General features: G+C 41.9%; 1 protein-coding gene across 1 annotated transcript in view; it reads left to right on the top strand.

Moving 5' to 3' along the window:
* Nucleotides 1-238: 238 nt before the first annotated feature.
* Nucleotides 239-24231, top strand: part of LOC115175547 (gamma-aminobutyric acid type B receptor subunit 2-like) — a 366527-nt gene continuing 342534 nt past the window's right edge. Inside the window, exon 1 of the mRNA XM_029734842.1 lies at nt 239-1447. Within this exon, the coding sequence (XP_029590702.1) occupies nt 1136-1447 (312 nt within the window). The 5' untranslated portion in view covers nt 239-1135. The remainder of the gene's footprint in view (nt 1448-24231) is intronic.

Genomic DNA, 24231 nt, shown 5'->3' on the forward strand with positions numbered 1-24231 from the left:
TGTTAATATAGCCTCCATAACATATGAATGTTTTACGATGTAGGCTTGCCCATAGAGCCATTGCTTGACACAGCAGGCTACATGCAACCCCTCTTGCATGTTTGAAATCCTTTCTGTCTGCTAAACACGAAAGCCCAATAAATCACCTTTCCCTGTTAGGCGACAAGAGCTTGCACCATCCATCCCTCTGCGTTCCCCTCCCTCCCCTTTCTCGCTCTCTCTCCCCTTTTCCACATCTATTTTGCTGCTCCCATTCGCTCGCGCTCTGAGCAGCAACAGCATTAAATAAGTGAAGCCTTTAACAGACGCGCAGGCAGCCGCAGCATCGTCCGCAGCGAGCGCACACACACGGATACAAGTCGCGTGGGCTGTCAGTACGCCGACGCCATCTGCTCTCGCCCACTCTGGACACGCTGCAATCAAGACTGCTTTTAAGATTATCTATTTAGGCAATTTTAACCAGAATTACCATATTCTCTTCGCCGTGAATAGACTACATATTGTAGTGCGTTGGCACGGATGCTCTATTAGGCTACTCTGCTGTCTCTTGGCTGGGGAAAATACTCGGGAGGTAAATTTGTATCCATAACAATTGTCACCGAGAGTGGCTGACTGGTCGTCCTCTGTCATCTTGAAGTTGTCTTATTGAGCATCCCACAGACTGTGAATTGTGATGTACTTGTGCCATGGTCACCGTGGTTCCCCAAGGTGAGGAGAGGGATTGAGTTGGAGAGATTTTTTAACGCGGAGGGAGTTGTTGTGGATCACGGAGACCAGGAGGAGAGAGACAACCGTCGGCGCCAATAACACCTTCTGCATCAGAACCGTCTCGGTTTCTTCCATATATGGTACACCACTAAAACTGGACCCTTGGATTAATTTTACAGAATACCTGTCAACGAGAATATATCTGTTTTAAATTCACTGTAATAGACTTCAATCAGGTCGAGGTGTCTCACTGCGGTTGAACCCACTACCAAGGCTAAGGTTGCGGTTTTACCGTTTGGACCATTTTAATAGGCTACTATATTTCCCTCTCGGGTGGATTGTTTGACCACCTCGGACGACCCCAAATGTGCGATGGCTGAGCAGTGAGAGCTCGGTGGGATCTGCTTTGGTCGTCCTGCACAGTAGCATGGCCCCGTCCCGACGGCACTGCGGATGGGAGATGACGCCTCTGTCGGTATGCCTGCTCCTGTCCGTCTTGATGTTTCAGCCTGCGCTAGCCAAGGTCTGCAATGACTATACGAGGCACGGTCAGGACAACAGCTGGTTCTCGGGGGATAATGAAAAGTTGCCCATCATGGTGCTCATGCCGATGAACGAGTCGGCGCTGATGAGCAGCATTAGTCAGGGCATCGAGCCCGCTGTCCAACTGGCCATACAACATATAAAAGAGTCACGGAATTACAAGTTTTCACTCATCACCAAAATCTACGACACCGAGGTAAAGTCATTCACCCACTGTGCACCATGGCCTTCGTATCCTATATCATACATGTGCGTTTGCTCTGGGGCATAAACGTTTCAGGACGCTTTCGTTGTTCGTGTGTGTCAGGGAGGGGGTGTGTAGCCTACACTGCCCTGGAGGTAGCGCTCATACAGCGCGCGCCCATGTGGAAAGCGTAATTCTGTAATCATGTGCGCAGTGTTGAAAAATGTGTTTTAATTTTCGTAATTCCTGGAGATTTTCCGCTGTAGGATTAACACAGAACCATACAGTATCGGATGTTGTTATTCATTTTTGTTGTCATTCAATTTTGATCATTTATTTTTGTCATAACTTCATAAACAATGGCCATTTAAAATTCATTTGCGGTGGGTTGGAACAGGTGCCGCGCACGTGCAGCAAACTCGTGATCAAATTACAATTAATCCTCCCTATTTGACGCCTTCACACTGCCGTAAGCTTTTCCTGCGCTGAAGACAGGTCATTATGGCTGTGATGCAGTCAGAACGTAATTGTTGTCACAATTAGGCACAGGAACCTTTAAATATAGATTTATAGCTGATGGTTGCATTTGAATAACTGAACAAGATACACTAAAATAGCTATGGCATTATGCAAAGCAATGCATTACTCAGTCCCCATCGTATTTCAGTCACGATTCCCATTGTATTTCGTAACAGAGGAAAGGTTCGTTTTACTTGAACCTGAAGATGGCAGTAATTTGATGTGCGATTTCTTGTTGGCGTACACATTTAACGATATCAGCATCTGTGTGGTCAAGAATGGGAACTATGTGCATTGCATCCCTTCCACTGTTTCCACACGCTAACGTTTAAGCATCTGGGGAACAAATCCCATTCAAGTCATGGAACGGATATTAGATGTTTTCGCGCAACATGTCCAAATCATCCGAAAGTATTTCAAATTGACTGTGAAGCGCGACAAATGCAAATACCGGTCCCATTACTTGAATAACGTTTGTGCCACAAATGCTAAAACGTTAGTACGTGGAAGCAGTGCCTGGGAAGCTAAACCAAACGCATGGATTGCTGTCATACCTTGTTCATCATAGACTGCTTACAGGGTAAGGAACCCAATATGTTATTTGAGTGAACTATCCCTTTAAGATCAGTTTACCAATCAATATGAGTAGTGTGAAGGTTTGTAATTCTGCAGTTATGACCACCCCTTTGACGATTAGTCATTGGTCAGTCTCAGTAGCGTATATTTTTTATTTCATTTTTTTTTATTTCACCTTTATTTAACCAGGTAGGCTAGTTGAGAACAAGTCCTCATTTACAACTGCGACCTGGCCAAGATAAAGCAAAGCATTGTGACACAAACAACAGAGTTACACATGGAGTAAACAATAAACAAGCCAATAACACAAGCAAGTCAATGACACAGTAGAAAATAAAGAAAGTCTATATACAGTGTGTGCAAAAGGCATGAGGAGGTAGGCAATAAATAGGCCATAGGAGCGAATATTATTACATTGTAAGGAGGCTTCCACCTGTATTGCATGGAACTCACATCGAATGGTTAGAATAGAATAGATCGTTTTCTTAACAACCATCAACCATTCGAGTGTGCTGACATTACCGCTGGCCAATTGGCTTCAGTGATTATGTGCCCCATCGTGGTGCATGGCCATGGCATAGCAGCAATTGAGGAGGTGAGAGAGGTGATATCCAGGCTATTATATAAACATTACGTTACCATGTCAACGTGGAAGCAGGTTGAAAGTTAAGGGGCCCGAAACTGCAGCGCACACTCTAGCTAATTTAATTGACGTGATTAATGATCTCAGGTATCTTAATCGAGGAAACACGTTTGCAAAACGATCGATGTGACTGATTGCGTTGTGAATGATGTTAGAATTACCCAGATGTTAATGTAGGTGTTGAAGAAGCTTCATTAACTGAGTCTGTATTCTACTGCAGCCAGCATTTGGGCATGTATTGCAATATTTCTTTACATATAAAGGTACTTATAAGACCCATGTCAATGATTAACACTAATCAGGTTGAAGTGTGTGGAAGAATGCTGTCACAGAACACAAAACATATTGTTCGTCCCAAATGACACCCTATTCCCTAGTGTAGTGCACTACTTTTGACCAGGACCCATAGGATGCATCCTAAACATGGTGAGGCCATGACAGAGGAAGAACTGGTGTGAGATCATTGGTTTCTCATGTCTGGTGCTGGTTCTGGATAGTTCTATAATTCATCCATTTTCATTGAGCTTTTACCATTAATTCCCAATGTTTCAAACAGTCCCGAGGTTTTAAAATGCTCAACTCATTGCAGTGGTTCAACAAGTGTAGTTCTTCATGTGACCACTGACCATGTTTGAGATATTTCTTTAGTCTAGGGGGGAATTCATATGTGAAAAGGCACAGGTGTTTCCGTGCTGCTGTGAAACAAGTTGAAACAACAGTATAATCTGTTTGACTGTAGCAAGACCGTGATAAGTGGTCGGGAATGGCATATAGCATGCAACTCCTAGAATCCACTCTGACCATGGGATTAAATATACAACTGACATATTTCCCCTGGGTGAAAGATGAGCTGTAAACTAGAGGCCAGTGGGTCAGCTGGACATCCGCTCTGTGGATGGATGGATGGATGGATGATCAAATGTACTCCTATAATGGGCAAAGTGCCCATTGAGTTCCAATGATAAAGGTTTTGTGTTCCGAATATTCTAGTCAAGAATATATAATATACCTTTTCATATATTGCTCAGGAAATATGTCTAAGTAAGTATTAGTGTCATGGAGGAGGGATTAACTGGCTAACGGCTAACTGTATTTCCTTCGAGGGAAAAACGGTAAAAATCTCCAATAAAACCCAAAGGAAACATGTTTATTGGTGTTCTTAAGAGCTCTCGGCATGAAGGTTCCTGCCAAGGACAGCCATTTACAAGCAGTTGGAAGCCTTTTCCATAAATCCTGCCACCGCATTATACTCAACAGGGGGAAAGAGATTACATCCATGGTCTACATAGTAATTATATATATTTTTGAATGAAAAAATAGAAAATAGAAAAACAATTGAGCATCAACATGAGACTGAATGAACAGTGAATCTCTCGTGTCCTTTGAATAGTATCTGAGCTGTGTTATTGATGTTGTTACTGTCAATTCTATTCATCGTGGATGGACACCTGTTAGGACAGAGGACATAGTGTTTGAATGTGTTTCTTCCAAGAACATGACTCTGCTGGCCTTGACAGCTTTGAGACGCTACTTCAGGCATGATTCTGGTTTGGTTAGACTCACCACTTTGTTGAGTGTCGAAGGGAAGGGTGTGAGGAAGGGTGTGAGGAAGGGTGTGAGGAAGGGTGTGTTATGGAATACCATATATTACGGGGTTCGTAATTATGTCATATTTTCTCTCGCTCTTTCTCTCTCTTACACAATGACACTTGCATGCATGTGCATCCATAAACTCTCGCTCTCGCTCTCTCTCTCTCTCTCTCTCCCTCTCTCAATTTAATTTCAATTCAAGGGGCTTTATTGGCATGGGAAACATGTTAACATTGCCAAAGCAAGTGAGGTAGATAATATACAAAAGTAAAATAAACAATAAAAATGAACAGTTAACATTACACTCACAGAAGTTACAAAAGAATAGACATTACAAATGTCATATTATGTATATATACAGTGTTGTAACGATGTACAAATGGTTAAGGTATAAAAGGGAAAATAAAAAAAATAATAATATGGCTTGTATTTACAATGGTGTTTGTTCTTCATTGGTTGCCCTTTTCTTGTGGCAACAGGTCACAAATCTTGCTGCTGTGATGGCACACTGTGGTATTTTAACCCAGTAGGTATGGGAGTTTATCAAAATCGGCTTTGTTTTCAAATTCTTTGTGGATCTGTGTAATCTGAGGGAAATTTGTGTCTCTAATATGGTCATACATTTGGCAGGAGGTTAGGAAGTGCAGCTCAGTTTCCACCTCATTTTGTGGGCAGTGTGCACATAGCCTGTCTTCTCTTGAGAGCCAGGTCTGCCTACGGTGGCCTTTCTCAATAGCAAGGCTATGCTCACTGAGTCTGTACATAGTCAAAGCTTCCTTATGTTTGGGTCAGTCACAGTGGTCAGGTATTCTGCCACTGTGTACTCTCTGTTTAGGGCCAAATAGCATTCTAGTTTGCTCTGTTTTTTTGTTAATTCTTTCCAATGTGTCAAGTAATTATCTTTTTGTTTTCTCATGATTTGGTTGGGTCTAATTGTGTTGCTGTCCTGGGGCTCTGTGGGGTGTGTTTGTGTTTGTGAACAGAGCACCCAGGACCAGCTTGCCTAGGGGACTCTTCTCCAGGTTAATCTCTCTGTAGGTGATGGCTTTGTTATGGAAGATTTGGGAATCGCTTCCTTTTAGGTGGTTGTAGAATTGAACAGCTCTTTTCTGGATTTTGATAATTAGCGGGTATCGGCCTAATTCTGCTCTGCATGCATTATTTGGTGTTCTACGTTGTACACAGAGGATATTTTTGCAGAATTCTGCATGCAGAGTCTCAATTTGGTGTTTGTCCCATTTTGTGAATTCTTAGTTGGTGAGCAGACCCCAGACCTCACAACCATAAAGGCCAATGAGTTCTATAACTCATTCTAATATTTTTAGCCAGATCCTAATTGGTATGTTGAATTTTATGTTCCTTTTGATGGCATAGAATTCCCTTCTTGCCTTGTCTCTCAGATCGTTTACAGCTTTGTGGAAGTTACCTGTGGCGCTGATGTTTAGGCCAAGGTATGTATAGTTTTTTTGTGTGCTCTAGGGCAACAGTGTCTAGATGGAATTTGTATTTGTGGTCCTGGCGACTGGACCTTTTTTGGAACATCATTATTTTGGTCTTACTGAGATTTACTGTCAGGGGCACAGGTATGACAGAATCTGTGCAGAAGATCTAGGTGCTGCTGTAGGCCCTCCTTGGTTGGTCGACAGAAGCACCAGATCATCAGCAAACAGTAGACATTTTCACTCACTCACTAACAAACAAACAAACAAACAAACAAACAAACAAACAGGTAGTATATAAAAACAATGCACACAGTAGTACCGTGTGGTGGGATTTAGCCTGGCAGATGTAAGTAATCAGTACCGGAGCAGAATCTCTTTATCCCCTCTTAGGGATCCCCATACAGGCAGAGCTGCTCCCCCATGTGGGGCTGGGGCTGTGGTTGGGGCCAGGGCTTGAGCTGGGGCACTGCACAGCAAGCAGTGGGGATCAGATGGCCATTGGATGGGGATGGAGGAGAAGTGTGGACTTTTCTAACACCTATGAGGCCATTTGAGTATAGCTAACAGATGCAGGTCTCTATTTTCTGCTAATGCATTGAGCTAATGCAAGTCCGGCCTGTGGTTGAAAGTGTTAACTGGGAGAAGGAGAATGTCGTCAGTGGATTGGGGGTTTTCGGGTCTGATCTACTCTGCAGTCGACAGCACCTCTGTGTGCTGAGCAGCCATCTTCTAGTAGGAACACAGAGGCTGGCTCCCAGATGGCACTCTATACCCTCTTTAGTACACTACTTTTGACTAGGGCCCATATGGGGCTCCGGTCAGAACTAGTGCACTATATAGAGAATAGGGTGCCATTTGGAACAGAGATATACTGTGGTCCAGACAGAGGTAGAGTTAGACACCATGGTTATGCTGCTTGTTCATTGTCACCGGGACTATAATTAGACCCTTGGGTAAAATGCAGAGCAGGGAAACTCACTATAGGGACAGAGGCAGGTAAAGCTGCTTATCTGCCGATGGAGTGTTTGCTGTTGTCACCATGGATAACTGAGTATCCATGTACATACGTAAATCTAGATGTATTCATCGTGAAGGTAGCATGACTGACATAAGCATGACTCACAGTCTATGTACATGCATAGATACAAATGTAAAGCTACTGAGTGGAACACACCACTGGAAAAAGGAACATTGCGTGTCTATTAGGCTTTTCTGTTGCTTTTCCAATGAGGGAATACACAGGAGGCCTACATAGAAAAAACAGCACTGTAGATGCCATTGTAAATACACGTTAGCCAGGATGCCTCTTAGGAAGCCTCTTAGGAAGCCTCTTAGGAAGCTTCTTAGGAAGCCTCTTAGGAAACCTCTTAGGGAACCCATACAGCATTGTTTTCTCCTGCAGTCTGAATGATCAGTATTGATGTGAAATCTATACCTTCTGGATTGGAAATGGGGGTGAATATGTGGAGACTTGCCGGGGGGTTGTATAACTCAGGGTTAGAGGCTAACGTCAGGAGCTGATGAAACAGGAGGGAGACGTCACAGATAGGGGAGATGCACGGAATCTAAATCCCTTCATTAGCCCCCCTCAGGAGAAACCAGGGGAGATGTGGAATTCATCCCAAATGGCACCCTATTCCCTACATAGTGTCACTACTTTAGCCCAGGTTTCTGGTCATAGGTAGTGCACTATGTAGGGAATAGGGTCCTGTTTGGGACGGAACCCGTGATTTATACATCTCACCCCTCTGCCTCTCACAGGGGTTCAACCCCTTGTGTTGTAATTCATGAGGATGGATTCAAGGAAGGACGAAACGTTGCAGAATAATGGGATATTTAATCTTGAATGCCTGCGCAACAAGCCAGCTGTTGTGTGTAGTTGCTCTTGAAAAGCTTGATGTAAGTATAAGTAATCCTATATGTTCCGAATTGTAAGGCCTCACAGTCTGGGATAAAAAGCCACGGAAATAATCAAACTAGTGTATCAATGTACTAGAAGTACATTTTATCTGTGCTATTGTGCCTCTAGTATTTCTAGAATAGAGAAAATTAAAGAGATGCAGTTTTTTAAAGAGGGGATACATTTTACCACAAAGACACTTAGCTAGACTTGATCCTGCTCGTGTAAATCCGATATTCATGTGATTATTTTAGTAAGAGGACATTGCAGTCACGTGATACCATTGGCCTCATGAGGCCATTAAACCATAACGCATGGCCTATGTTTCAAATAATGCACAGTACATATATAGACTGGTCTTGTGCTTCTGAGAGGAACAAATGCTGCAGTATGTCACATTTGTACACAGTTTGCAGGAGCCCCCATGGTGCTACAGTATGTGGCCTTGATAGTTTCGACACATATATGCTTGGGGGTCTCTTTTCCCATGAGAATATGAGTCATTTTGTCACGATAAGTTATTTTTTCAATTTCAAGGATAGGCCTATTGGGTTTCAAGTCAAATCAAATCAAACTTTATTTATATTACACATTTCTTACAGATGATGCATTTCAAAGTAAAATAAGAAAAGGTGAGACAAAACCAACACGTTTTCTAAATTAGGAGACAAATAGTAAAACAACAATAAAACAACAGTGGACATGAGAGACTAATGTATTAAATACATTTTAATAAATGTATATAATGGAATAAAATAAATAAAATAGATAGTAAAAGCTTAAGATTTTTATCAGTGTATAGGACTGGCCCCTCAAACCTCTCTGAGGTATTTAGCAATCTAAGGAAATGTCTCTGTCCCATTTTCCCCAACAGTCACACTTTCACATTTTGCTGAAATCAGCCTAAGAATTCTTAGTCTGACTCATTTCCCATGGTTTCAGAGTAGGAGTGATCTAGGATCAGGTCTTCCCTGGCCATGTAATCATGTTCATTAGGATCTAAAAAGCTACTCTGACTCTGGATCAGCGCTCCTACCCTGAAACACTTTATGAATGCAGACTCTGGAGCAGATCTTAACCAATAATAAGAGACTGTAACCTATTGAAGAGGAGAAAATTACCATCCTTTAATTATTGTACTGTATGATAACTAGTGATGGCAATTCCATTGACTAATGTTAAAACCAGCAGCTTTCTATTGTATTTCCGCAATGAGGAATTCCCACTATTATATCGAATGGTGCAGTACTTGATTATTATTTATTAGTAGTGTATTAGTATTCTATTACCAGTCTTTGTGTTGGGAAAACAATCCACATCAATCAATGGTCAATTAACAGGTTACACACAACCTCATAATAGACATTGCATTGGCTAATACACTGCTGTTTCCCCCTGGTAGTTTTCCAAACGATGAGCAGTTCACATGTTTGTCAGTAGTGTGTTTGTGTTTATGAAAGTGCAGCTCGTAATTACTGCCCTTTTACTGAGGTTATGTCCCAAATGGTATCCTAATTCCTATATAGTGCACTACTTTTAACCAGGGCCATAGGCTCTGGTCAAAAGTAGTGCACTATAAAGGAAATAGGGTCCCATTTTGGACACGGCCTGTGTCATCATGCCAATGGCCTGGAGTCTCCAGCCAGACCTAGTCACCATGTCAATTGATGCTTCCCCTCTCTTCTCGTACGTACATAGCTCCATTGCACCAGGCAAACTCAAGCAAGCACAGTATTTGAAGTGTTCTAAATTATATTAGTGTTTGAACCAAGGTCTGGTGTGTACCCAGGCTCCAATGCTCCAATGGTTCCTACCTAATGAATAGTGGAGGCAGAGGAAGTTATTATATATGGAGCTGGTGCCACTGACACCCCCTCTGGCAGGGCCTGTCCTCAGGGACACGTGTGTGTGTGTGTGTGTGTGTGTGTGTGTGTGTGTGTTCCAGCAAGGAAGTTAGACTGTGGCTGTTGTTCAGTAAGTCCCTCGAATACAGCCACTAGCCTCCCTAGGAGCAAAGGATCCTAGGGTAGCTTTGTACATACACAACTGACCTTTCCTCTCAATACTGACCCTCAGGGGCCTCCTTAGTGCCCTAAAGACAAAGCAGTCATCCTCCTGGCCATCCCCTTCTCCAGTTCTTTGCTATATTTCATCCCTACTGCTGCCCAGGGCCTCGCCTGGCTAACCAGCAGTACAGTGTTTAGTAGACCTACACCAGGCCACTTCATCCAATACAGCATTCTTTACGACTTAGGGTTGCAAAATTCTGGTAACTTTTCCAAAATTCCCAGGTTTTCCAGAATCCTGATTGGAATTTTGGGAAGGTTACTGGAATTGTCCAACCCTAGTCCTGCTACAGTGCAGTACTCTACAACAAGGGATGTGTGAGGTCCAGTACACTACAACAAGGAATGTGTGAGGTCCAGTACACTACAACAAGGGATGTGTGCAGTCCAGTACTCTACAACAAGGGATGTGTGAGGTCCAGTACTCTACAACAAGGGATGTGTGAGGTCCAGTACTCTACAACAAGGGATGTGTGCGGTCCAGTACTCTACAACAAGGGATGTGTGAGGTCTAGTACTCCATAGCAAGTGATGTGTGAGGTCCAGTACACTACAACAAGGGATGTGTGAGGTCCAGTACTCTACAACAAGGGATGTGTGAGGTCCAGTACACTACAACAAGGGATGTGTGAGGTCCAGTACACTACAACAAGGGATGTGTGCGGTCCAGTACACTACAACAAGGGATGTGTGAGGTCCAGTACTCCACAACAAGTGATGTGTGTGTGACTACAGCATATAGAATTACCCTAGCAATTCCTCCATATGGCTCATTGTATCTGTTTTGTGAATTTGTTTGTTGTCGTTGTTTTTGTGCAGGAGTAATTGAGACAATTGGATTGTTAACAGTTAGCTAACGAGAGAGAGACTGTTTCCTGTTGTTATCAGTGTCCCTTGCCCCGGGCTGGGATGCCTTTTGTGCAGATACATTTAAGGGCAAATCGTGTGGACAGGTGGACAGGCTGAATTTGACTTCAAACATTTTGTTTGCATCCCAATGTGCACCCGCTTGTGACCAAGTCACTGGGCAAAAGTAGTGCACTATATAGGGAATATAATGGGAAAAGGGGGCCATTTGGGTACAGGATTTGTTGTTGAAGTCAAAATGCTTTGTTGTTGCTCAGGAGGCGTTTTGGGCTTAACCGGAAGGGCAGCAGGCAAATGGCTGTTAAAGAGGGGTGTAGTGGAGGGTATATGCCATATAAATTAATAAGGCTGATGCATCAGATCTGAATGTTTAGCTCAGAAATGTGATAAACTATTATTTCTTCACATTTAAGCGCAGCAATGTGCACACAGTGGTAGGCCTATGTGTGAAAGTTCCAAAATACAATTTGCGGCAAAACATCATTCTAAAATGCGCACCACACATGAGAGCAGTTTCATGGACAGAGATGAAAATACCTGTTAGAAATTTAGAAAGAGGAGAGATCTAAAGACACAACAATTATCATGTGTTGCTAATATGACTAGGATCATCAACAACTATCATGGGTTGCTAATATGACTAGGATCATCAACAACTATCATGGGTTGTTAATATGACTAGGATCAGCAACAACTATCATGGGTTGTTAATATGACTAGGATCAGCAACAACTATCATGGGTTGTTAATATGACTAGGATCAGCAACAACTATCATGGGTTGTTAATATGACTAGGATCATCAACAACTATCATGGGTTGTTAATATGACTAGGATCAGCAACAACTATCATGGGTTGTTAAAATGACTAGGATCATGTCTTTGGCTGCTAGACAATGAAAGAAAGTTGATTTGAAAACCAGTAGAACAGGAGAGCACATATGAGGAAGTCTATAAAATAATTGCCTCCACGTTTCTATGGTGGAATTTTTCCTATAGACTATTTTAAAGCAAGGTAAGACATGCCTCGTGATATAAGGTAAAACGTCCAGGTTTCAAACAATTAAGGAACAGGAACAATATAGCGATGCTAATGATAGACCTAACCGTGTTCTGGTAGATGGAAAGGCTTTCCCAACAACCTTCTCTATTAAATGTTTACTATCTACAAAGTAGCTTATTGCGCCAATCCAGTGGCCGTTTTGTGAACGGCCTCCACCTCCTGTGCACTACAGAAGAACACTAACCAAACAACAGTGCTAGGTGGATGCACAGTTGAATTAAAGGGTAACTACACAATAAAAAAAAATAATCTTAGATTGTTTCCAGACATCAAAAGTGGTCTCCTGGTGTGGTTTAAGCATTGTTGTGGACTTAGAAAATCACATTTTGTTGTTTTCCTATTAACAAAAAAGTGTGACTTTGAGATCGAAAACCTGTGAATTTCTGACTCATTTGAGTCTCATTTATCTATTTCAAAAGTAGGCCTACTATTAGCCTACTGCACCCAGCTTGGGTTGGTCTAGTATTAGCCTACTGCACAGTACAGCTTGGGTTGGTCTACTATTAGCCTACTGCACAGTACAGCTTGGGTTGGTCTACTATTAGCCTACTGCACAGTACAGCTTGGGTTGGTCTACTATTAGCCTACTGCACAGTACAGCTTGGGTTGGTCTACTATTAGCCTACTGCAGAGTACAGCTTGGGTTGGACTGACTGTGAAAGACTGATATGGGATTCATCATTTTAGGTCATTCAGAGTGTATCTCACTGTCTCTCATAGAATTTTCCACACAGTGCGCCTTTCCTTTGCTGGTCAGGCCATTTGGGAAATGTTGGGCAAAATTAGAGTATACCCACTTATCCAGGCTCCACTACACCACTGCTGTTAAAGAATGGAGAAAAAGAAAATCAGGAAGTTGGGATATGATTGGTTGATCATATTGGTGGCCATTCAAACTCATGTCAGTGTTGTATGCAGAGATGATCATGACACAGAAGAACCCCCTAAGATATCAGTGACTGTCAGCTATTCACACTTGGTGTTTCCTGCTGAAATCAAACACAATGGTATGAAGAGAGGTCACAAACCATTCCGTCCTATTGTCCACATTGTCCCTGTGGCCATGCATTGATATTCTGTGTGAATGTCACATAGGCTATTTCACAAACACCACTATCATGACACAAGGCAAGACCCAGATGCAGACACAGGAGGCAGATGGTTGGAGTCTTACAATGTTTATTAATCCAAAAGGAGTAGGCAAGAGAATAGTTGTGGACAGGCAAAAGGTCAAAACCAGATCAGAGTCCAGGAGGTATAGTGTGGCAGAAAGGCTCGTGGTCAAGGCAGGCAGAATGGTCAGGCAGGCGGGTACAGAGTCCAGAACAGGCAAGGGTCAAAACCGGGAGAACTAGAAAGAAAGAGAATAACAACGACAGGCGTACAGGAAAAATGCTGGTTGACTTGGAACATACAAGACGAACTGGCACAAAGAGACAGGAAACACAGGGATAAATACACTGGGGAAAACAAGCGACACCTGGAGGGGCTGGAGACATTAATGAGGACAGGTGAAACTGATCAGGGTGTGACAACTACCCTCTACCCTACATAGTGCACTAAATGGGAAATAGGGTGCCACTTTGGATGCAGAAATATACTGTAGATCATGCAGAACAGCCGGACAGAGGAAGATCTTGTATTGAGTGTTAATTCTCCAGTGGTGACATTATAGTGATCTGATAATCCTTATCTGAACATTTAAAAGGCTGATATCTCCTGCAGCTTAGAGGAAATAGCCCGTCTTTAAAGTGGAACGACATCGCTGAGTATCAAGCTAACACTCCAAATGCTATAAATGTGTTTATTACACACAATGTAGGATTTTAATAACACAAAAAACTTATGGTGGTATAATGTTTGGAACAGACTTGTTTGTATTGTATTTTTGGTATGGGTGCGGTGCTGGTGGCATCTGTTGGCGAGCCTCTTCTGAAGCCATCCTCTGCATCCCAAATGGGAGCACATAGGGCTTTTTTCAAAAGTACAATCTTCAAAAAAAAGTGCTTTCTAGAACTTAAAAGGGTTCTTTGGCTGTCCCTGTAGGAGAACCCCTGGAAAAACTATTTTTGGTTCCAGGTAGAACCTGTTTGGTTCCAGGTAGAACCCTTTTGAGTTCCATGTAGAACCCTTTTTTCAGAGGGTTCTACATGGAACCCAAAATAGTTATATTTTGAACCAAAAAGCGATCAATAGAAGCTTTTGATACACACAAGCAAAATCCAGACCCAGGCCGACAACAGCGAGGCATCCATTTTACCCTCAGCATTTTGGAGAGTGGTGCATACAGAGTCCTTTTGGAACCCTTTTTTTTAAGAGTTTGTGCTCTTTGTAGGGAATCTATTGCCATTGGGACTAAGCCATTGTGTGTCTGTCTCCTAGATTAGCCAACAAATGAGATGCACAGTCATTCTGAAAGGTGCCGGAGCCGGACCGAGCAGCTGGCTGTTATTAACGTTAAACAAACATTTGCTCAGAGAGAGAGAGGGGGGAGAGAGAGAGGACTCTGTATGCACCACTCTCCAAAATGCTGAGGGTAAAATGGATGCCTCGCAGTTGTCGGCCTGGGTCTGGCTTTTGCTTGTGTGTATCAAAAGCTTCTATTGATCGCTGCCCCATTTACACAGTCAATTAACACATTAAATGTTTACTCTGGTAAGCTGGTTTCAATGTAGAGGGACCACACAAATCTCTTTATCTCAGTTGTAGGCACTAATGAAAAAAGACAACAGATTTCATCAATAGTACGTACAGTAGGTAGCTTGCATAAGGGTTGGTGCTCATAGGATCACAACTTAGTCTACCTACTACCTCTTATTGTGTATTGAACTTCCTTCCAGGCTGATCACTGAAGATCTAGGGTGAAGTTGCCCCTAGATGCTGATCTTAGGTCAGTTTAGCATTTCCCCACTAATGGTTATGGTTAGGATTGGGGAAGGGGCAGCAGATCCTAGCTCTATACAGTATCTAAGGAAAACTTCACCCCGGAGCGACCTCTGAGACTGTATTTCTATGCTTATGGCTACCTGGGTGCCCAGGAGATGTGCACCGCCTGCATGCAGTTGCACATGATGGGAATTATCTGGAATGTTTCACTGTCTTGGGAGGGAATTCTAATGATGGTTTCATATGTGTTCTGGTCCCGCCCAGGCACCCACTGTGACTGATGTCTGACCTTTGAACCTTGACCGGCATCAAACACATGTCAATCAACACTGTTGTCCAGACAACGGAAGATTTATGATTATTTCATGTTGAATGGTTAATTTCCTATGTATACAAGGGGAATGGAGGGTGCTCTTGGCAGTAATTCCTCCTGGAACCATGTTGATTTCATGCTGCGCACACACACACACACACACACACACACACACACACACACTCTCTCGACCAACACAGTCTCACCCTATTTTTCGTCAAACTCCAATGGCCCTCCACACCAATCAACCCTCCCCCTTCCTCCCTCCATACATCCCTACCCCTCCCCTGAGTGGATGTAAATGAAAGGATTATGAGGGAGGGGAGGGGTGGGGTGTTGTCATTAGAGATTGGACAAATGCCATGTGAACGCTGCCGTCTTCTTCCCAGGTCAACCACAGAGTAATAAGCAGAAAGTCTGCCCTTGTCAGTCCTACTCTAATTACATTAATGCCTGTGTAATTCCTGGACAGAAAAGACGGAGACGCCCCTCCTCCTTGTGAGGGAGTGTGTGTGTGTGTGTGTGTGTGGTAAAATAAGGGCATCTGTGTATGTAGCCTGTGGAGGACTGGTAGTATGTCTTGGTCTCTTTCTGCATGGATAACTGTGTGTGTGTGTGTGCATGCGTGCGTGTGTGCATGCGTGTGTGTGGCAGAATGTGTGTGTGTGTGTATCACGTGCCTCCCCAGAGAGGAGGGTAAAGGCGTCTGCACGCTTCCCATCCAAAACCTTTCCGAAGAGTTTTTGCATATATTAATGACATTTTGTGACGTTTTTGTTAGTTTTCGACTTTGGTATGTTTTTTGTTTTTTTTACTCTTCAGGCGCACTACATTTTTTCTTGAGGCAAGCCGAACTTCGGGAGCCGAAGTCTACACCCCTTCTTCTGTGATTGGTCAACTGTAGGGATTCTTCAATAAAGTCTTTGTTTTCGTTCAACAACAGATTACTTGTTTTAATGCACATTTTTTCATTGATAAATATTGTACCAAACATTTTTGTTAGATTTAAAATTGCGCCACTAAGATCTCCGTGGCTAAAACTTTAAAAAGAATGACCATATTTTTTTAGTTCTCTTAGATTAATTCAGACTTTGAGGAAGTTTATACTGGCCACGGCATCTCAAAATGGTCAAATCATAGAATTATTTTCTTGTTTTTCAAGCTAAGGTCTTTTAAGGGAGTATGCAAGCACACTTGTTCGGTTCACCTAGCCGACTTCAACTAGCCGCCAGCTGAACTGAAGCATGCTGACGCCTTAACAGGGTTGTCCTGCCTGGTCTCTCTTTCTTTTGGATCAGCCAAAACTTTACAAAATTATATTTGAGTAAATGAAAACCAACACTTGGTGTCAGCATAATTTCTTTTACGGTTCTCATTTGGAATTGGATTGGAGTGATCTTAGATATAAAACCAAATACCTTTGCTGCTCAGAGAAATCTTTACACGGTTTCAAGCTTGCCAAATACAATGACAGAATAATCTCTCACAACATTAACTGTTGTTTTTGTGCTTCTTCTTGGTGCCATTTTGAATTTGATGGTTATCAAACAGTGCAAGTGCTTTTCAGCCTGTGTGAGAGAGATACAGTTAAGTAGTTTACTATCTCTCTAACTGGCACTGCTGTTGTCCCATTGGGATTTTCTGACCAGGTGGCATGCAACTTTATGGCATGTCACTCTCCACTGTTTTATTCACTGATACAGAGTAGGAGTGCTGATGTAGGATCAGTTTTACATATTCGATTATAATGAATAAGATTATTATTATTATAAAAAAAATATATATATATTTTTTAGGGGGTGGATCAACTTTAATATTGCAAATAGATTGTGGCTTCTATCAATGTAATTGTCTGCATAATTTCCAATCCCCCATATATTCTTTATGACTATATATGTTATTTAAAAAAGATTGGTTGCAAGAATTTTGTATAATCATTTAAATTGAAAAACAGTATCAGTTCATAAACCATGTGCCATGGAATTGGTAATTTTGCTAACTTTCTACAATTTTGTATTGTAGTGAGATAATTTCTTTCTTTTGGGATATGAATACCGAGTATGTCCACTTCACCGTCAGACCATTTTATTGGTAATCTATGTGGTAATGTAAAACTTGTATTTTTTTGTGATCCAAAACGTAACCCAGAGAGGTTAAAACAATTATCTAGATCCTCTATGAGGGATCAAAATTGTGGATTTAAAGGAAAACATGAATCTTCAGCTTACAATGACACCTTTGTTTTTAAGCCCTGTATTTCTAGCCCCTTGATATTATTGTTGGATCTGATTTCAATAGCTAACATTTTGATGGTCATAATAAATAGATATGCCGATAGTGGGCAGCTTTGTTTTACTCCTCTTGACAGTTCAATACTTTCTGAGAAGTAGCCATTATTAAAAATGTTACAGCTTGGGTTATTATACATAACTTTAAACCATTTTATAAGAGATTCTCCAAAATTGAAATATTCCAGACGTTTATATATCAATTCCAATTGTACTTTATCAAAAGCCTTTTTCAAAATCAGCTATGAATACCAGGCCTGGTTTCACAGATTTTTAATAGTGTTCTATTGTTTCCAGTACTTGTCTTATATTATCTCCAATGTATTGTCCATGTAAAAAACCTGTCTGATTAGAATGAATGATATTCGACAATACCTTTTTAATATGTGCTATGTATTTTGCTAGAATCTTTGCATCACAACACTGAAGTGCAAGGGGCCTCCAATTTTTTTATGGACTGGATCTTATAATTACCACCTGGGTCCTGTTTCAGTAATGGTGAAATCAGACTGGTATGCCATCCAGGCCTGGAGTTTTCCCAGACATAAAGGCCTTAATTGCATCAAGAAGTTCCTCCTCTGTAATTTGGCCTTCACATGAGTCTTTTTGTACAGCTGTAAATTTTACATTATTAATAGAAAAAAAATCCTTACAATTCACTTCGATTAGTGGAGATGGAGGAAACTGAAATGAAAACAATCAGACTCAGATTATTAAGGGCAGATCAGTACTCCCACTCTGAGTGGCTTAGTAAATACGGGCTCAGACCTTGGTCTGTAATTAAGTATTTTCACCTCAGTGAGTCCATCTTTTAACAGACAATCAAATCAAATCAAATGTTATTTGTCACATGCACCGAATACAACAGGTGTAGTAGACCTTACAGTGAAATGCTTACTTACAAGCCCAAAACCAACAATGCAGTTCATACACCTTAGCCAAATACATTTAAACTCTATTTTTCACAATTCCTGACATTTAATCCAAGTAAAAATTCCCTGTCTTAGGTCAGTTATGATCACCACTTTATTCTTAGAATGTGAAATGTCAGAATAATAGTAGAGAGAATGATTTATTTTAGATGTTATTTCTTTCATCACATTCCCAGTGGGTCAGAAGCTTACATACACTCAATTAGTATTTGGTAGAATTGCCTTTAAATTGTTTAACTTGGGTCAAACGTTTCGGGTAGCCTTCCACAAGCTTCCCACAATAAGTTGGGTGAATTTTGGCCCATTCCTCCTGGCAGAGCTGGTGTAATTGAGTCAGGTTCGTATGCCTCCTTACTCGCACATGCTTTTTCAGTTCTGCCCACAAATTTTCAATAGGACTGAGGTCAGGGCTTTGTGATGGCCACTCCAATACCTTGACTTTGTTGTCCTTAAGCCATTTTGCCACATCTTTGGAAGTGTGCTTGTGGTCATTGTCCATTTGGAAGACCCATTTGCAACCAAGCTTTAACTTCCTGACTGATGTCTTGAGATGTTGCTTCAATATATCCACATAATTTTCCTTTCCTCATGATGCCATCTATTTTGTGAAGTGAACCAGTCCCTCCTGCAGCAAAGCACCCCCACAACATGATGCTGCCACCCCCGTGCTTCACGGTTGGGATGGTGATCTTTGGCTTGCAAGTATCCCCCTTTTCCCTCCAAACATAACAATGGTCATTATGGCTAAACAGTTATATTTTTGTTTCATCAGACCAGAGGACATTTCTCCAAAAAGTACAATCTTTGTCCCCATGTGCAGTTGCAAATGGTAGTCTGGCTTTTTTTATGGCGGTTTTGGAGCAGTGGCTTCCTTGCTGAGCGGCCTTTCAGGTTATGTCGATATAGGACTTGTTTTACTGTGGATATAGATAGCATCTTCAAAAGATCCTTTGCTGTTGTTCTGGCATTGATTTGCACTTTTCGTACAAAACTATGTTCATCTCTAGGAGACAGAACGCGTCTCCTTCCTGAGCGGTATGATGGCTGCGTGGTCCCATGGTGTTTATACTTGCATACTATTGTTTGTACAGATGAACGTGGTACCTTCAGGGGTTTGGAAATTGCTCCAAGGATGAACCAGACTTGTGGAGGTCTACAATTTTTTTCTGAGGTCTTGGCTGATTTCTTTTGATTTTCCCATGATGTCAAGCAAAGAGGCACTGAGTTTGAAGGTAGGCATTGAAATACATCCACAGGTACACCTCCAATTGACTGAAAGTATGTCAATTAGCCTATCAGAAGCTTCTAAAGCCATAACATAACTTTCTGGAATTTTCCAAGCTGTTTAAAGGCACAGTCAACTTACTGTATGTAAACTTCTAACCCACTGGAATTGTGATACAGTGAGTTATAAGTGAAGAAATCTGTCTGTAAATAATTGTTGGAAAAATTACTTGTGTCATGCACAAAGTAGATGTCCTAACCGACTTGCCAAAACTATAGTTTGTTAACAAGAAATTTGTGGAGTGGTTGAAAAATGAGTTTTAATGACTCCAACCTAAGTGTATGTAAACTTCCGACTTCAACTGTACCTAAAAAAATAAGAAATAAAAGTAACAAATAATTAAAGATCAACAGGAAACTAAATATAGCGAGGCTATATACAGGGGTTACCGGTACAGAGTCAATATGCGGGGGCACCGGTTAGTCGAGGTAATTGAGGTAATATATACATGTGGGTAGAGTTATTAAAGTGACTATGCATAGATCATATCATAGTTCAGACAGGCTCTGCAGCTGTTGCCTTAGTAGTGTGAGGCAGGACCTGTGTGATGGATGATTTTGGGCTTCAGAGTGAAGGAAGGCTTTGTGTTTGTGTGTGGCAGGAAAGGCTGGCTAATGAACTGTTGCTGTAAGGCCCGGCTTTTATTGCTGTCTGTCTGGCTGCTTTATGGCGGAGGAGCTCCACTTAAGGGTTGTCGGTTTTATACCACACACGCACGCACACACACACACACACACTCACCCTCCCTGGGGTGCCCCCTTTTGCTACCCCCCCGGCCCCTCCCTGGGAGCTAGTAAAGGGCATTAAACCAAAGGAGATTAGTAAGAAACCAAGGTCCGCATTTACTGACACACACAGGGCAACGGACCCTGGACCTTTGTCTGTCTGTCTGTCTGTCTGTCTGTGTCTGTCTGTCTGTCTGTCTGTCTGTCTGTCTGTCTGTCTGTCTGTCTGTCTGTCTGTCTGTCTGTCTGTGTGGGTGTGTGTCTATGTATTGGTACACAGCTGCAGCAGCTAGTTAGAAGTAGAAAATAGTAGTGGTACCATGCCATGAGGAGAATATCCCCAGGTAAGTTCTAATACTGAGGAGTAGCGTGTGTGTTCTGTGGCTTGTAGCACACATTGTATCCGTCCCAAATGGCACCCTATTCCCTTTGTAGTGTACTACTTTTGAGAGTGCACTCTGAAATTGTCCCCACATCGATTGCCCCCACATCGATTGGGACAACAGTAGTGATCAATGGAGGTGCAGGGTTAGTGTGTTACTGAAATGCCACCCTATTTCCAATACACTGCACTACTGTTGACGAGAACTCTGTGGGTCCTGGTAAAAAGTAGCGCACCTCATCGGGAATAGGGTGCCATTTTGGACACAACCTTGGACTGTTTATAGTAGAAGGAGGCTCTGCAGCTTGACTAATTAAACTCAGGATGAGAATGGTGACAACAGTGCCTCTAACCTGCTGTCAGGAATGGTGTTATGGCAATGCATTTACAGTTAGGGTTAGTCATAGGCTTGGACAAGCACTTTGTTGGAATACAAGCTTGTCTGATGGGGCTTCGGTGTGCCTCCAGTGGATTGTGCAAACTTTTCTCACCTTGCATCGAGTGATAGTCTTCAAATAAGTGTGAGTCTTCCATAGACAACTAAACATTTGAAACCTTGAAATCATGATTTTTAAGAGACAATTTTCCATCTTTAATCCCTTATTTAGACAGTCAATCTGGCAATCGTCATTAGATGATTCTGGTTCCTTCTGTGCAAATGTTGTCTCCATCTTCCAAATGCACACCGTCGTCTGCCAGAAAACAGATCGCCCAACTGTATAATATTGATTTTATGACTAGAGATTGGAGGATGGCGGAATACCTAAAGCTTTTTCACCTTTTCTTCTCTGGATATGTCCAAGGACAAAGAATACCACCTGTTTGGGGTTTCACCTTTTTTCTTCTCCAAGCATGAAATGGATTATGGACATAATGTGTAGATAAATATGTTAATAAACTGGGTGGTTCGAGCCCTGAATGCTGATTGGCTGAAAGCTGTGGTATACCACGGCTATGATCAAGCATTTATTTTTACGGTTCTAATTACATTGGTAACCAGTTTAAAATAGCAATAAGGCACTTCAGAGGTTTGTGGTATATGGCCAATATACCACGGCTAATGGCTGTATCCAGGCACTCTGCGTTGTGTTGTGAATAAGAACAGCCATTAGCCGGGGTATATTGGCCATATACCACACCCCCTCGTGCCTTACTGCTTAAGCAACCATCTGGACCTGTATTTCACCACTAATTGCTTGCTCTCAAAACCTCCTCTCTCTTTTTAGAAATCACTTTTCTATTAAATGATAATGGACTATTGATCGAAGCAGTATTATAGTAATTTCATCACTATGTCCTGTTTTCAGTTGATTTCTTCCAGTACTAGTATATTCTCCTGTTGCCATGCCAACGGCTCTTCCATTATGGGATGTTTGATTGGCGCTGAGGGATGCTTTGAGAACGAGCTCCAAGGATTGTCACAGCCATGCCAGTGATGGCCAAAAGTGACCAGTTGTTATAGTGCCAGCCAGCGCCTTTTATTCAAATATTTCATTAAGTTTGGAACTGCAGTGGTCGAACAACAGCCTAGGGACCTCTGTATGGCGAGTTATACCCGCTCTCCCCATTATTTAGAATACCATGACAAGATAGAACATGAAATGGCCTTGGTTATATAATCTGTGTTGGTGCTACACAGTGTCAGAGAGAGACAGAGTGCAGCAGGCACAATTTACAGTATCTGCAGTATGGTTAAAATGGTTGAGTGTGTTTTGGAGGGTTTCCCACATCACGTTGCGTTGCAGCGGCAAGAATGACCCCTCCATGTATCATTTATACTCTCCTACTCTCCAGCTGATGGTTATTGGGCTCTCGTAGGCTTTTATTGCCTCAATTGAATATGATTGATAAGTTCAGTAACAGTGGAGAATAGTGTGGTGGTGGTGTTGAGGGTAGTGGATGGAGGGATGGAGGCAGGGATGGAATTTAAGGATTTTGGGCACTGTCCAGCCAGGCTAGTAGACTGCAATTTTTACTAGACCCGGTACGAAATCTGTGGCATGCGGTATATCAAAAGACCACATTTTACTAGCCTGTGGGCTAGTTGGGCACATTTTCTACTAGCCGGTCTGAAAAGTGCTAGCCATGGGCTAGCTTGATTTCCATTGCTGGATGGAGGGATGGTATAATGCCAATCACTGTAATTCAATCTAGCAGTGTCAGTCAGTAAGTGTTAATTCATTATTCCTTTTGTAGCAGATCATTTGGGGCCCATCTAGAAGAAAAGGGTGATATTTCTCTTCAGGCTTCATTTGGGGACTCCTTCATATCATCATCTTCATATTCCCTTTTCACCAGGGTGTCATTAAAGCCTTGTGGTAATATGGACTGTATTGGACAGTTACAGGCTACTCAATATTGCATTAGGTTTGCCATTCTGCATGTTACACATATTATCCCTGAGTGGGAGAAGACAGCAAGAGGGAATTTCCCACAGAATTAAATAGAACAATATATATGTATCTCTATGGAATTTCCCACTAAAGCATTTGAAATAGAAATAGATTGCGTCTCAAATGGCACCCTATTCCCTATGTAGTGCACTACTTTTGACCAGTAGTACATTATATAGGGAATAGGGTGCCATTATGGATGCAAACGTAGTAGCAGTATTGGAATTGTTGACAGGCACAACATAACTTCCCTCCACTCGTTCCCTCCTGTGACTGAGACTGAATAACAACTTCAGTCTATTCTGAGGTAGTCACCTCTCCACTAATTACAAACCTGATTAGCATTTTTGTGGTGCCTCAGAGATTAGCATAACCATTAAGAGTATAAAAAAAAATTCCCTAGAAAGAAAACAAACATGGCAACCGAAAAAATCGGATCTTAGTCTTTGTTTTGCATTAGAATCAGACGTACCGTCTTGGTCTAAATGGAATGTTGTGCTGCTATCTATTGGACGTCAGCAGTTAGCAATGACTAGAAGGTCATTGGTCTGTATCTCAATGTGGACAACAATGAATTGTAATGTATGCATAATGTACAGAAGGGGAGTCCAATTACGGGTGAGGATATGCATGTGCTGCCCTGTTATTCATGAGGCTGGTAAAGATGCTGATTGTTTGTGATGACTGCTTAGCTAGAGCAGAGGGACAAACACACACAAGCGTGCGCACGTGAACACATGCAGACTTACAAATATAGATAATCATTTTGTGGCTGAGAATCTTGCTGCACCGTAGGAAATGCAGATGAGTTTCATGATGTATCTAAATTCCCAGAAACACAGCGTTAGACTGTTGCTCCACATATTCGTTCTTTCATGAATTTTGTATGACTGTTATAAATATTTGTTATATTATACATTTTCCAT

Source organism: Salmo trutta, chromosome 36 (assembly GCF_901001165.1).
Source record: "Salmo trutta chromosome 36, fSalTru1.1, whole genome shotgun sequence".
Lineage (NCBI taxonomy): Eukaryota > Metazoa > Chordata > Actinopteri > Salmoniformes > Salmonidae > Salmo > Salmo trutta.